The 15,287-nt window shown below is 39.9% G+C and overlaps 1 protein-coding gene across 17 annotated transcripts in view; it reads left to right on the top strand.

Moving 5' to 3' along the window:
• stxbp5l (syntaxin binding protein 5L) overlaps positions 1-15,287 on the top strand; it is a 107,193-nt gene that overhangs the window by 67,471 nt on the left and 24,435 nt on the right. For 12 of the 17 annotated variants that reach the window (XR_007965355.1, XM_052082081.1, XM_052082079.1 and 9 more), the window contains 11 exons: positions 1,242-1,317; positions 1,506-1,660; positions 1,795-1,867; positions 2,078-2,225; positions 2,512-2,579; positions 3,888-3,928; positions 5,637-5,851; positions 6,691-6,872; positions 7,162-7,287; positions 12,966-13,117; positions 15,219-15,287. Coding sequence is in view for 16 of the 17 variants with exons in the window: in XM_052082081.1 (XP_051938041.1) it covers positions 1,242-1,317; positions 1,506-1,660; positions 1,795-1,867; positions 2,078-2,225; positions 2,512-2,579; positions 3,888-3,928; positions 5,637-5,851; positions 6,691-6,872; positions 7,162-7,287; positions 12,966-13,117; positions 15,219-15,287 (1,305 nt within the window). In the remaining variant the exon portion in view is untranslated. The remainder of the gene's footprint in view (positions 1-1,241; positions 1,318-1,505; positions 1,661-1,794; positions 1,868-2,077; positions 2,226-2,511; positions 2,580-3,887; positions 3,929-5,636; positions 5,852-6,690; positions 6,873-7,161; positions 7,288-12,965; positions 13,118-15,218) is intronic. The other 5 variants (XM_052082082.1, XM_052082080.1, XM_052082077.1 and 2 more) reach the window with 1 other exon arrangement.

Below are 15,287 nucleotides of genomic sequence, written 5' to 3'. Positions count from 1 at the left end.
AGAGGTATGAGCTATGCCTGGACAAATAATTCAACAAGATAACCTGACTTGGATTTGTGTTGTAGTTTTCACTCAATGTAATGGTATTTATTACCTTTTGAGAAAATAAATAAATACCCACACAATCAAAGTGGAGGGCAAGGTACAAAGCGGAACCCGAGCCAATAAAAATCTTCTTAGCAAATGGTAATAAAACCAAAACAAACAGTAATCATGTTTTGGGGCTCAAAACAGTCTGCCACCCTCTAATAGTAAATAAATAATTCTGACTAGACACTGCATGTCAGCTGTCAACACAGCTGGGTTGGTTTGGCAGCGTAGCTTTATATAGACCTTGTCTTTTTTTTTTTTGTGCAACTGACATCCTGTACACCACTGCCCCCCATATCTCTCTCTCTCTCTCTCTCTCTCTCTCTCTCTCTCTCTCTCTCACACACACACACTAACTTGTGTTGTTGTTACGCTTGCGCATCCCACTGTGAACTGAACCAAACGTGTGCCTGCCACCTCATTCCCAACTTGCTTCCTGCTGACTCCATGAAATAAATCTGCTGCTTCGCCACTTGCTGTACTTTGCGGGTCTTAACAATTCAGTAGAATGTGCCCCATTTGGTTGTCTGCTGCTTGACACACTTCCAAAAAGCAGTCTTGTTATGATCTAGATTTTTCCTATTTAAATATATGCAGGCACTCTCAGACTTGTTATGTAACAATTATTGGGCCATGTTTTTAGGACAGGAATTACAATGTAACGAAGCAGTGGTCCTTAACCTGGGTTCGATCGAACCCTCGGGAGTCGGTGAATCGGACTCAGGGGTTCGACAGAGTCTCTACCATACAAATTAAAAAGTGTGTATTTACTTGTTCCTGTTGTTAATAAATGTTTTTTTAATGTTTTGAATTTGTCAAAAAACAAAAAACATTTTTATTTTTCACTAAAGAAAGGTTCGGTGATCGTGCATATGAACTAGTTGGGTTTGGTACCTTGAACAAGGTTAAGAACCATTGTTAAGAGGTTATTAGCGCATTTTTAGAGGAGACGCATTTTGCAATTGCTTCACAATTTAAAATGGGTCCCAAATGTTTTTCGACAAGTGTGTGCCAGATTTTGTCAACCCTGTGGATCTGAATCTTGCTGGTGAGTGTGTGTGTGCAGAAAACATGAAAACTACTGGATTTCGTGTTCGGTAAACTTTTTTTTATGCAAGTGGGTATTACTTTGCTGTTTTCTTGTGTCTTAGGTAAAATACAGAAAGATGGGAGGAAGGAATCGTGTAAACCCATACTGAAAGTGGATTATAAGACCTCAAGGAACAGGTGTGTGTTTTGTTTTGTTTTTTACTCAACTCAGCACAATGATCCTAAAGTAATGCAAAGATGATCTTGATATGAGCTATGACCAACTTGAAACATTCAGTAAAATCTGTCCAATAGCTGCATTGAGGAGTTGAGGATTCTTGTCGACCAAGGAAAAGTCTTTAGACTTGTTGTTTTCTCCGCGACAGCGAGCCTTTTGTCATCTTCTCCGGAGGGCTTTCATACGACAAGGCTGGACGACGGCCTACGTTAACCATCATGCACGGCAAGGCAATTACAGTGCTCGAGATGGACTATCCTATTGTCGAGTTCATGACGCTTTGTGAGACTCCTTACAATAACGGTAAGCACAAACAAAAGTTACGGGAGAACTGTCAAGGTTGAAATGGTTTTTTTTCTAGAATTCATTTTTACGAAGGAGACATGACAATGAATACAAGAGCTGGACAGTATTTCCTCTGATTTTATATTTTACAGAGGTGCAGGATCCTTATGCAGTGGTGGTGCTTTTAGAAAAGGATTTAATAGTGGTGGATCTGACGCAGAGCAAGTATGTACCGTATTTTGGCAGAATATAAGTCGTTGTCGAACAGAGTGGAATATTATGAAGTGACATCCTTATTTGTTGTCTCTGAAGAAGCGGCGATATCACCCGGAACCCTCTGAGGGACAAGACTAATTAGAGAAATAACGAGTCCAATAACGACAGAACAAAGGAGAATGAAGACATTAATGTCTTTTCTCTTTATGATTTCCACAGCTTCCCCGTCTTTGAGAACCCTTACCCCATGGACATCCATGAGTCTCCAGTTACATGCACAGCTTATTTTGCAGACTGCCCTCCGGACATCATCCCTGTCCTTTACTCCATAGGAGCCAAACACAAGAAAACCGGCTACAGTCAAAAGGTTTGGTTTGAATAACATTTTCTAAACAGGAAATTCCTTTTTTTCCAGCATAATCTTGCAAAGTTCTTTAAATTCCATGATCATAGTTGGACGTCACACCATCCTTGCCGCAAGTGACCCACTACATACGCAAAGCACTTGCAGCAACTTTAAACGTGACGGCATACACAGGAAACTCGCTATAATTTTTTTTGCAGATTTTGTCATGTGACGTTCTGCATTAAGCGGATCACGAAGATGTCAAGTGCTTTTAACACAAATCAACATTTGTTTGTTACCATACCAGGAATGGCCAGTTAGTGGGGGAATGTGGACGTTAGGCTCTCACACCTACCCAGAGGTCATCATTACTGGGTGAGTCCTAATTATTGTATTTATTGTGGTGCCATGTGATACGAGCTTAATGTATTCCGTGATTATGATTGTAGCTTGGAACACTCATATCTCAAATCATCTTTTCCAATTGAAATGAATGGAAAGTCCATTAATCTGTACATGGCTGCCCCTGAAAAAAATAAAACATTCATTCATTCATCCATTCACCTTCCGTACCGCTTGATCCTCACAAGGGTCGCGGGGGGTGCTGGAGCCCATCCCAGCCATCTCCAGGCAGTAGGCGGGGGACACCCTGAATCGGTTGCCAGCCAATCGCAGGGCACACATAGACGAACAACCATCCACGCTCACACTCACACCTAGGGACAATTTTTAGAGTGTTCAATCAGCCTGCCATGCATATTTTTGGAATGTGGGAGGAAACCGGAGCACCCGGAGAAAACCCACGCAGGCCCGGGGAGAACATGCAAACTCCACACAGGGAGGCCGGAGCTGGAATCGAACCCGGTACCTCTGCACTGTGAAGCCAACGTGCTAACCACTGGACTACCGGGCCGCCCCTAAAAAAATAAAACAATCAAATAATTTTTCCACACCATCTTATTGTGTTTTTTGCGCACTTCTGAGAAGTGTAACAATTTATTTCTGGCCCAGTTGCATCAAATTAAGTGCTGACCATTTACATGCTTTTGTTTTGTTTGTTTGTTTGTCCTCAGTTCATATAACATTCCAATTGATATCCTTTGCTCGCCCAACTAAGGAAAATGTGAAAATTTTGTTTTCTTCATTGAAGGGTTCACCTAATCCATGTGAGGGCAAGATGATAGTGTTTTGCATTAGCTGTTTTGTGGGCCTCATAATTTTAGATTTGAGACTCTGCCAAGTCCAGCATAATGAGCAGAGCGCAGAGTGGGGCTATGCCGCACTCCGAGAGGTTGGCAGAGATGTTAAAGCATTCTGAAGCAAACACGCAAGCTGGTCTCTGCTGCTGCATGACTCCTGCAGTCACGTTGTACCTCATCTTTTAGTGTTCTGTTTTTTGGTGGTGTCTTTTGTCACATGGTAGATAATGTTTTTTTTTTTTTAAATACTGCAAGAAAATGACACACAGGGTCTTTAATTCAGTATGTTTAAGCTTGCAACAACAACATACACACACAAAAAAAGAAATTGGCATGCAGGTAAGGTTTGTCCAGCCATACTATTGCAGCAAGAATGCGGAAGAGTTAGAGAACCTGCTAGGTGTATAATTACGGATCTTTCTTAGTGAGTGAAACATTATTTAATTATTCCATACATTTATTGTCATTGTGCTTCTTTGTCCAGACATGCAGATGGATCAATCAAATTTTGGGATGCATCTGCAAGTAAGTCCACTCTATAGGATAGTTTGACATCCGGTGTGTTTATGAATATCACATTATGAGATTCTCAGGTTTGAAATAATACTTTTTTTTAAAAATTGTGATTTTCAGACACAATAGGTAACCAACAAGTTTTTCATTTCTTTGTTTTGAAAAATGAACAATTCAGTTACATAATAAGGGGTAGGACTAGATAAGTTATTTACTTCTTCCTACTCCTTTGAGCATATAACTGTGATGTGTTTTTTTCTCTTTTAACTATTTCTAATTTTCCTTTTATAATTTTGTTTGACCTTTGTCAACCTGTTATTGTGTGTACTATATTCATTCATTCTTTCATCTTCCGTACCGCTTGATCCTCACTAGGGTCGCTGGGGGGTGCTGGAGCCTATCCCAGCTGTCTATATGCTCAATAAAACAAACAAACAAAAACATTTGTGTGTACTGCACATAGATTAGACCAGTGATTTACAACTGTGGGAGATAATTTTACTTCACTTAATTGGTTTGAAATGATTATTTACGTACTATCAGGGGTTTTCCTGGCTCAAATTGAGGCAGAGGTTGTACCATCTTGACCATGCGCCACAATGTGCATGTATACTGCAATGTGCTCTGTTAAAAAATAAATAAATAAACAAACAAACAAACAAAAAAATAGTTTTTGTATCTTGCCTCGTTGAGTGTTTTTAGGTACAACCATCTTCAATACACTTCTCCTGCTCTTCTGCTGCCTTATGAATGGCCATCACCTCATAGGTTTTTAATGTCTCCAGCCTGTACTTGGTTCATGGCTGCCTTAAAAGGGAGGCAGCATTGCCTACTGTTTTGGGGCGCAGTGCGTTTGGCATCAACAATACAACAAAAAACAAAATGATTCCATCTTTTTCTTCTTTGGTAGTTGCATAAGGTATTTCCTGTGAACTGCTGTTGATATAGCGCCTCCATGGTGGTGCAATGCTGCAACTGCATTTAAAATATGTAGCTGCCGCGGGGAGACATCAATCGCTCAATCAGCACAGCTGAAGCTTTACTTTGTCAATCTGCCTGGCTGGGAGCGGCACAAAATTAGCTGGAGGCGGGCGCCAAACAATTTTGAACGCAGGAACAACACTGGCTATACATAACATACATGTTCATGTTTCGATGACAGCAACCTATAGTGACAGACAAAACAATTAAAAGTTCTTCCACTTGAGGTCAGAAAGTAGAATTATTCTGTGTATCCACCTTTTGCCATATGACACAATCACAGCTTTGTGGTCAACTAAACAGACCCAGGTTGCACAATGAGTAAGTAAATTGATATGAGATCAATTTCTTTTTTTTGGTATAAATTATACACTTTTGTGGCAGTGTACCATTTCATTTTTCCACTGAAGACATACAGTACATAACTACTACATCATACACACATAATAAAGGTGACCCAAAGGTAAATCTGTTGATGCGTATGTCCTTGCATGGCATTCAAAAAAAGAATAAAATGTAGAAAATACTGCAAAATGGTTTATTTTTCACCAGCAACTATCAGCAGTCTGGAGCAGTTTGATAAGTCATAGAACTTAATATGTTGTTCCAGATGAAACTGTCAGCCTGGGGAAAACTCTTCTTGGCAATTATAGATGCTGCTTTTCATCACACAGTGCACACAGGTGTTGCATTTTGTTGTGAATGTGTTTTCTCCACAAATAAATCTTTTTCCAATCAGTTACACTACAGATGTTATACAAGCTGAAGACCTCCAAGGTGTTTGAAAAGCCAAAACAAAATGAGGGTCGTGCTGCAGAACTGGTGGACGATGACCCCTTTGCGGTGCAGATGGTCAGCTGGTGCCCCCAAAGTCGCATCTTTTGTGTCGTTGGGATCTCGGCACACATCATCCTCTACCGCTTCAGCAAATATGATGCCAACACTCAGATTGTGGTGAGTCAGATCAGTCCGTGCCCTTGTCACAGCTGGAAACTTTCAGTCCTTCTAAGGATTGTTTGTACTCCATATCAAAACTCAAATAATTTGCATTTCATGTTTTGATGGACTGCCAGCCAGTCTGACCTCATTTGAATTTAAGGATTTTTTGATTCAATTGTGAATTTATGTTGATGAGGATTGGTCATCTCTCTATTACAGAGCACATGTAGACATACAACATTCACATTCATGCCTAGGGACAGTTTAGAGTTGAGTGATGAATTAATCCAACACATTTATACGGAGCGCAGCAAAGCCAATCAAAAGTGAGTACATGTGAACATCACACATGTCAAGTCAAGTTAAATCCATTTATGTATCCTTTAATCACATAAAAGTCTCAAATTCCTACAGTTGACACATATTAATGACATCCCCTGTTCTTGAACCCCAGGAAGGCAAAGAAAAACAAAAACAAACAAAAAAAAACACCAGGAGAAAAAGTTGAAATGTTGAGAAGGTGTTGCAGATGCAGGAATCCCCGTTGAATGATGGCCTGGCTATAATGGAGGCCGAGTGGGCAATGTTTAACACAATATGGTGCAATACGATGTTAGAATAATGTAAGAGTCCATTTAATAAGATGCAACGCTGCAGGAAGATGTGTTCACAGAGGTGGGTAATCCTCAAAACCAGTGACATATAGCAGCGTCTCCAAGTAGGTGGTCCACCTCACAAGGAGATTCAAACTTGGATGTCCTGACTGTGAACCTGTTCCAACCTGCTTCCCATTAATGTGTTCAAAAAAGAAGTCTTCTCATATTGCAAGATAATAATATTAGTCTCCTCCCCAGTCTCTCGAGGTGCGACTGCAATGTGATCCAGAGGATGTCATCTCTCCATCGGAAAATGAAAACAATCCCTGCTTCTCAGAGCCCCACTCAGGCTCCCACTCTCCTCAGCCCCACCACCAACACCCAGCAAGCCCCGGCGGCGGAACACCCGAGTCTTTCAAAGACTATACCCCCTGCCTTAAGTAAGTGATTTCTGATTTTCATCAAAGGCATCCAAATTAGTCCTGCAGAACCTGTGGGTGGGAAGGATATATAAGGTCGATGAATATTGTGTGACCTTATGGTAAAATGTCCTACAGGCACTGAATTGGAATTAGATGACTAGATGCTAAGGACAATATGACATGGCTGGAAAGACTGTTATGTTCCTGCACAGTAATGTTCATGGTTCAACAATGATGCCCGTGACAAAACATCACTTGTGAAGCCTTATTATGTAATTGCTTTCAAATTTGTTTGCTGTTTTTTTAGGGTAAAGGATCGGGCGGTGCGGGTACCTCCTGGCTACCAGGCAGAGCTAGTGATCCAGCTGCCTTGGATGGACGGAGAACCTCCACAGCAAATATCAAGCCTGGACATAAACTCCGCCTATGGCCTGTGAGTCTCCCTCTGTATTTTTGTCAGGAACCTTAAGGGAAAGTGGTGGTTTTCTGAGGTAAACGGCCATTATAAAGTACACTACTGTCAGATGGAAGTCAGAGCAGAGTGTTTTTAGTGTACCACTTTACATTTCGGGCTATCTTACACGAGTGAGGATTGCTACTATATGGAGCTTCCATAGTTTACTGCTATTTGTAAAGCAAAACAGCTGGTGGAAAACTGGAGCAGTTTACAGGACGAATCACTGGAACGAACCAGCTGTGTTAGTGCTCATTGGTTCTGTTTATGTGCCAAGCAGGCACTTTATAGACTTGGGCATGCACTTTACCGTAGTGCTCTTTTTTTCCTTTCTCTTATTTGTATGACTTCCGCTGTCATATTCAGAGGCCATTGTGCCGAACCTACAGGGTAATTAGGAAATTATCTCGTAATTGAAGGGTCTGCTTCCCTCCCACCAACGGTTCTATTCATTTTACTTCAGTTCAATTTTCTACAAAGTATGTCATCCTGAGAAAATGTCCCCTGACTCACAGTCCTTGAGTGCAAATGGAATGATTTATTTTCAATTTATGGTGAGTCATTGTCATGTTCGAAAAGATCCAAAGAACCTTGTCTACCTGGTTAGGAAAGAATGCAAAATCAGCTTGAATTTATAGTGCACTCCGATTTGAAAGGTTTCGACACACTTTTGCCTGCATTTGAATTAAAAGCTATGTCCGAAGTTTCGATTGGCAGTGAAATTGTATATATATTTGTTCTTTTTTTGATGATTCTTTACAAATCAATCAGTTGAGCGTGGTTATTGTCCTTCTATTGACTGTTGATCAATTACCTGTAACCCCTTTCATGCACCCTGTAACCTGATAACATGATAAGCTGTCCACTGGAGCAACCGCTGTCCCTGAAAGGGTTAATAAGCCGATTGCTTGCATTTGGTTGGGTGTCTCAAGAGCCCGGTCCTCGATGTTCATTTCAGTGCCCTGAAATAACACATTTTGATTTGTCTTATGCACAGCATAGTGCTGTTGCGGATATAATGTTTGTCTCACAATTCGAAGGTTCTGGGTTCAATTCACTGGTCCACCCTTCCTTTGTGGAGTTTGTTGTTCTGCCATCTTTGTTTGGGTCTCCTCTGTCTTATCCGGATTCCTTGTACATACTAAAAAGGTTCATGTCCACACTGTAGGTATGAATGTGAAAATGAATTGCTGGCTTGCAAGCATTTTCCTTTAAAAATAAACCAGTTTATCATAATAAGAAGAAGAATGCAAAGCACTTGAAAAAGAAAACATGTTGACTACTTTTCTGCACAAGCAAGGACACCAAACGTCTGTGGTTGTAGAACAAAACATTCTGCATTTCTGTGGTCTCTTTGCCTTTCTTTGTGTTAGAGGAATCTATGAACGGAATGAGACCATGTTTAAAGTTCCATTTTTAATTTGGGCCTGTCTAGACGTGTTGTGTATTTAGCGCCCCCCAAAATGTCTGTGGGCAAGGGCGACAGGGCCGAGCGCTTTTTGAAGTCGACCTGCAGTCGTCTTACAGTTTGGATGTAAACAGTTTAGGAAAGAAGTGTTTTAGAACATCAAAAGACTTTCTGGGAACTGATCGCGGACCAGGCGACCATTTGTCGTCTGCGACTTGTTTATTCATGGGAGACGGTGTGAAAGTATCTGTGGTTTAAAGCTTGACAAAAGTTAATCACATCTCCGATCGAGGGGCCGGACTGGGGGCGTGGTATGCAAATATTGGGGGCAGTGTCTTTCTTTGTATTTTGTATTTAAAAGACCGACGAGGAACACGAGGGACTTTGAGTCTGATCCCGGAGCAACTGCCCGCCGTTCGCTCTGAGAGATCCGCTCCCATCTGCTGCACCAACAACTTTCCCTGAGTCAAGTTTTTCTGTTTAAACTTGTCCGGGTATAACTGTGACACTTTGTGAAGACATTCCTGTGAGAAATCGGAATGTATTTCACACCAACTAAAAGCAAAGTATAGAGCCGAGAACTGCTTTAAGTGACTGAATGCCAGCTTACGGATTCATCCAGCATTCAGACTCGTTTTGTGATGCTATATAATATTTGTCTCCTTCCCAGTCACGAGAGGTATGTCTGCAGGGTGAGCCGCAGGATGTCAATAGTGCATTGAACCTCATTATATAATGTCACTTAGCCAATTGTTCTGGTGGTTGTAGCCTCGAACAAGGAATTTGGGAACACAATTATTACGTGTTTGTCAGGAATTCTGCCACAAGCACACCTGTCATATGGTGTGATGTTTATATTTTCACCATGCTGAAAAATAAACAGCAAGGTGTTGCGCTCTCATTCCAGATCTGGATGTTCCGCTCTAAATATAATTTTTTCTCAAACCTGTGCTTATTGACTTTTTAGGGATGTCCATCACTTTCTCATTTCTCTGCTTCTTTTGAAGAAAGAAAGCAGAAAGCTTGTGCAGTTTGGAGACGAGGGTCATGGGGAAAAGGGAACAGGGGAGCAACGAAATAGAGCAATAACATTTGAAATTTAAAATGTTAATAGGGGTGAATGGCCATAACAACAACAAAAAAAAAACACATTTCGTAGACAGGCTTTCCATGTATTTGGGGCCATCAGTGTTGATCCATCACTTTAATTCTGAATTGGTTCTCGAGCAGAGGAATAGCAATTGGCTATGGAGCTTTTGGGAAATCAAGTTGAACTAGAATAGCACTCAGAGCACAGATTTTCCAAGATTGAACAATCCTACCCACCGTCTGCATGTCTGAATTTGTCCCCAATTGTGACACTTAAAAATATGTGGTCACAAATATTTTGTTGACAGTAGAATATTTTTGAGCAAATGTAGATAGTTACTTTTCTAAATCTTTTTGAGGAAACAAAAGAACAGATTCATTGTTTTCTGGGTGTTTTTGCGTCCAGGTTCCTGAGGGAGCTCACTCCCCTTGCCTTCAGAGGAAATTTGGGATCAAAAAAGTGTGGTTGTGTTTTCATTACACAGTACAGTGATCCCTCGCTATTTCACGGTTCGTTTATCGCGGATTCGGTGCATCACAGATTTTTTCAAACATATTCATAAAAAAATAAAAATAATAACCTTCATATACATGGAGTACTGTACTGTATATGTTGCTCTATGTGACTCGCTGTTGTTTTGCAGCTTCTCACGGACTGTTTGCAGACTTTTTGCAGACTGAAATTTTTCATTTTTATTTTTTACCTGTATATGTTAATTGGTCGCTACTTTGCGGATTTTCGTTTATCGCAGGTGGTTTTGGTCCCCATTAACCTCGATAAACGAGGGATTACTGTACCTTTTTTTTTCAGGTTAGTAATGCTTAGAAAGTCCTTCAAATCAAATGCTTACCAAGTTAAAGACTGTATGAACATGATTGTGATTGTAGAGTAAATATCTTATTACCTGTGTTAACGACCTCGATAACGTCGACGTCTAACACGCACGGTGCACGAGGCTAATTAACTGCTCGCTGCTAACGGCATGTGATTGAGCACCTTAGGTAGGCTGCTAACTGTGCTAAAGGTCCCAACACGATTATTTTTCATAAGTGTGATGTTAATATGTACAGAATGTGTCGTAACACAAAGGTCTGAATGTTTTGTTTAAAATTACTTAGTGAATTATAACTAAATAAAAGCTAATGTTATAGAAATAAGTCTTCCGTGTGTAATAGTCCTCTTACCACTGTTTACCTTGCTTATTTATTTGTTGATGTGGAATCGCAGTAGGAATAATTTGACTCCTTTTTGAAGCCACGATAAAATCTGATGTGGAAATAAGTATTGAAAACGCTAAACCTATTTTTGTTCATGATCAAATTGTCATGTTCTGTTTGTTTTGCTTGTGTTAAAAATTCCAGCTGGAATGAAGGGCATTTCCCTTCCGCAGGCGCACCTATTTTGCATTTCCCAATCAAGCCTTGCCAAGTATAAAAGTACTGCCAAGTTGCTAAATCTTGTTCAGATTATTGACCTTGCTTGCTGTTGTGCCTCAAGTCCATAATGGGCTTTTCTTGACCTCTTTGTCATTCATAGTCACTCTCATTTTTCATAGTTCTTTGTATTTTATTATTTCTTGTTTTGTGTTTTGGATCGTTTGTTTCGCATAATTGGACTTTCATTTGTGTATTTTTTGTGTTTTTCCTTGGACCTTGCCTTTTACGAGCGCTTTTAGATTGTGCCATGTTTTTCCTGCCTCGTTTTGTCCAGTGATTTTTGTTTGTAATTTGTCGGTACGCTTTTTCTGTAAAATAAATATTTTGGGTTATTACAATTTGTCTGAGCCTGTATTTCTGAGATCGAAAATATTATTTGGTTCATTTCTGAACCTGACAAAAATGTCAAAATGCATTTTAAGTGATTTATTCATTTGTTGAAATAAAGAGAGGAAAGTGGCTCGTGTACTCACCCCTTCTCTACATAACCTGTTTTTTTTTCAGGCATTTAACCCTGGCCAAAATCTTTTTGTTATCCAGGACCTCAAGAATTCGGGACTCGAAATACAATCTTACGAAAGACAATTTTGTATCAACACTGTAATCTAGATAAGTTACTGTACTGTAGTTACTGTATTTTTTTTTTTACATTGTCAAGATGACAAACAGCAATGCGATATTATGAAGTAATTTAAAATGTAATGTCAAAATATATGCAGATGAAAAAATGTAGCTCAAATACTGAGCTGTTCAGACATCCATCTATCAAATTTCTGTAGCACTTCTCTTCAGTTGGGTTGTGGGTAAGTGGAAGCCTATCTCAGCTACCTTTGGGCCTAAGAAACACGTTTTTGCAACGCGGTAGGGAGCCGCACTACTTAAAAAAAAAAAAAAACACAATCCCATGCAGGCATAGTGAATCCATTCAAACTCCACAGAGGAGGGCCTAAGATGAGATTTGAACCCTTGGCCTCTTGACTGTGAGGCAGACATTCTCACTATATTGCCCCCCCCCCCGCCCCCCACCAATCAATCACAACCATAAACAAAACAAATAGAATTACATGTGCTTTTGAAACAGCCGCATAGCTTGGCCGTTAATCTGCTTAGTTAATGCTAACATTGCAAACTGCCATAGATGGACTCACGAATATCATCTTCTTGGTCACATTATATTGCTATAAAGAACCGATGTATAACAAAAACGGTAATCATAGAAATACAGTGTATTCTTTACCCTTTGCAAAAAATGACTCATACTACGACTATTGAGACCTATACGACATACGACTATTGAGACATATCATATACGAGTATTGAGACACAAAGTAGAAGTAAATGACTCAATCAGTAATGCACACCAGAAAGAGACACAATGAATTAATCATGATGCACAAACTATTTATTTCTTCAAATTGAATTTAATTCTGTAAGTATTATTTAATGTTTTTACAAAGTATAATAGTACGAAATGCTATTTTACTCATTGAATAACATTGAACATTTTTTGATGGTGTTTTGGGGGAGTATGGACCGGATTGATATGATTTCCATTCATTTCAATGGGAAAAGATGATTTCAGATCTCTGTTGTATCTCAAGGCACCGCTGCCTTGGGAATTAGGATAGGATGTGACGGCTCAAAAGTTATCGTTGAGAAAATCATCCATGTAAATAACCCATATATACGCATCTGCCTTCCCTCTGTATTTTTGTGTCCCCAGTTTGGCATTCGGGAACTGTAATGGCCTTGCGGTGGTCGACTACCTGCAGAAAACCATCCTGCTGTGCATGTCCACTCTGGATTTGTACGGTGCCGCTGATCCCTATCAACGCCTTACCCGCTCCCCACGCAGGAACAGACAGTCCACCTCAGGTAGTGAACACAAACATATAAGCACATACACACACTTATCTGTCTGTGCATGTAGTTAACTAACACACAGAGAACACCCTCTCAAACTTCAAGAGTTAATTATGGAGGCTTCCTTGTTCTTTGTGCACATGCACTCCTCTATCTTTTCTGGAGCTGCTTGCATAATTGGAGGCTGATCTATGTTTAAACTGGACTATCCATGGGTACCTTTCACGGTTAATCAATAAGGCAGTTGGTTTAATTAGATTTCTTAAGTAATCAATACCATTCCCCTATAGATTTTAATCAATCAACACTAAAGGAAACATTAAAAACTTCCCTCTTAACGTAAATGGTTTTGACCAGGTAGACTGCTCACACATGTTTAAAAAGATTCATCAACATTCATTCACATGCAAAATGTGATTGCTGAATATGAATGTTTAAATGTATCCCACTGAGCTATTTGATCTGTTTGATATCAAAATACAATTGCATATGCTGATGGAACATTCTTTATTCAGAACTTTAGTCTGACAGTTTTGCAGGCGTTTCTCTCGGACTGATGATGAATTAGTATGGATTAATTTTATACAATGTAGAATGATGATATACCAAGTAAAGTAAAATGGAGCATATGTTTCAATATGGTATGTTTTTTTGTTTTGTTTTTTAAGAATGAGGTGTCCCTATTGTACAGGCACATATTCAGATATTGCAACTCTGCTGTTCATTAAATTGTATTTTTAAACCTTCCACTGAATGTTTTTTAAAAACAAACAAACCAAAACTCTAAAATGTACTTGATCTTGATCATTCTGCCAAATATAGGAACCAACAAATTGACCATCATCATCATCATCCGAGTTAATCCAACGAAACATTGCGTGAAAAAAAGATCCCCTTTTTGTGCTCTCCCTTGCTTTCTCTCGCACAATTTAATACAAAGACCAAAAAAACAACAACAATACATTCACATGTATTTGCCTGTCACACATCTGCACTCTGATATGAAGTGCATGTTAACAGGAAATGTGTGTCAGACTGAGCTGCATTCTTATGCATGTTGTCCTTTACGTTATGTCCTGTCTATATTTTAGCATTGCTTGAACTGAGGCCTTAAGTCAAAAGGCATCCTGTAGAGTTCTTGTCGTCCCGCCTGACCTACGCCTCCCTTCTCCTTGAAACTGATCTTCACTGTCAAAAGACTCTTTTTGTTTTGGTCCCCCCCACACTAATTATCTGTCAAAATGTTCACTCTATCTCGGAATACATTATCTACAACACCCTTCAATGTTTTAGATCGGATACCCATGCTGCTTTGAAAAGTGGTCGGATTTTATGTTACATAATACCCACAAGTGGAGCCAGCATGTTTCAAAAGGATTTGGTGTTTGCTTAAAAAGGTCCCGACTAGGTAGATGGAGGGTTTCTTTTGAGTTTGAGAGGTAACTCTTTTCACTGGCTGTTGCGTAAGGGCTGTTATTGGCTTCTACCGCCTTTATGGTTTATAAAGGTCCCTCTGTTTTAGCTTTACAAAATCAATTTGGAAAGGAAAAAAAACACGCCACCGTGGCCTTTTCGCGCACCGCAGGTGGTGCGAGATTTAACAGAATACAATGCTGAACAACAGGACCAACCGACACCAGTAAAATGACACGTTTCAACTCTTTCTGTTAGCAAGTTTTCATTTAAGAGACCGCACAAAAGTTAGGTGATACACCAACAGCAACATTCTGATGCAGCTTGTAGCTAATGGTACTCTTTAAAATTGATTTATACATTTATTTACTTCATTTGAACATTACCTTAGTGTTTCTGCTCTTTGATTTCACCTTCTCTTACACTCTAAGACCGTGTGTTCTTTTCTCTTTCCCTCTTTTTCCCCCCTTCATTCTTCCCCTCCACACACTTGATTTCTCGAATTCCCCCTCCATCCGAAATTAACTCCAATTTCTTTTCTCATTCTTATACACACGAACACCTTCACAAACCTCTCACCCGCACTCCTTATTTTCCCACTACTTTCTCCCTACCGTTTCTTCACTCATCCCCCTCCTTCATCTCCGACCTAATGGTGACTCTGTGGCTGCTGGTGTGGGCATGCGGGCCTGCCTGACAGAGTTTTGCATGCGCGGCCTGTCTAACTTTTATTCCGATTCAAAGAAAAGGATCCGTACATCCTACCAGA

This window comes from Hippocampus zosterae, chromosome 12, assembly GCF_025434085.1.
Source record: "Hippocampus zosterae strain Florida chromosome 12, ASM2543408v3, whole genome shotgun sequence".
In the NCBI taxonomy this organism is placed as follows: Eukaryota; Metazoa; Chordata; class Actinopteri; order Syngnathiformes; family Syngnathidae; genus Hippocampus; species Hippocampus zosterae.
This window is presented reverse-complemented; position numbering and strand designations above follow the sequence as displayed.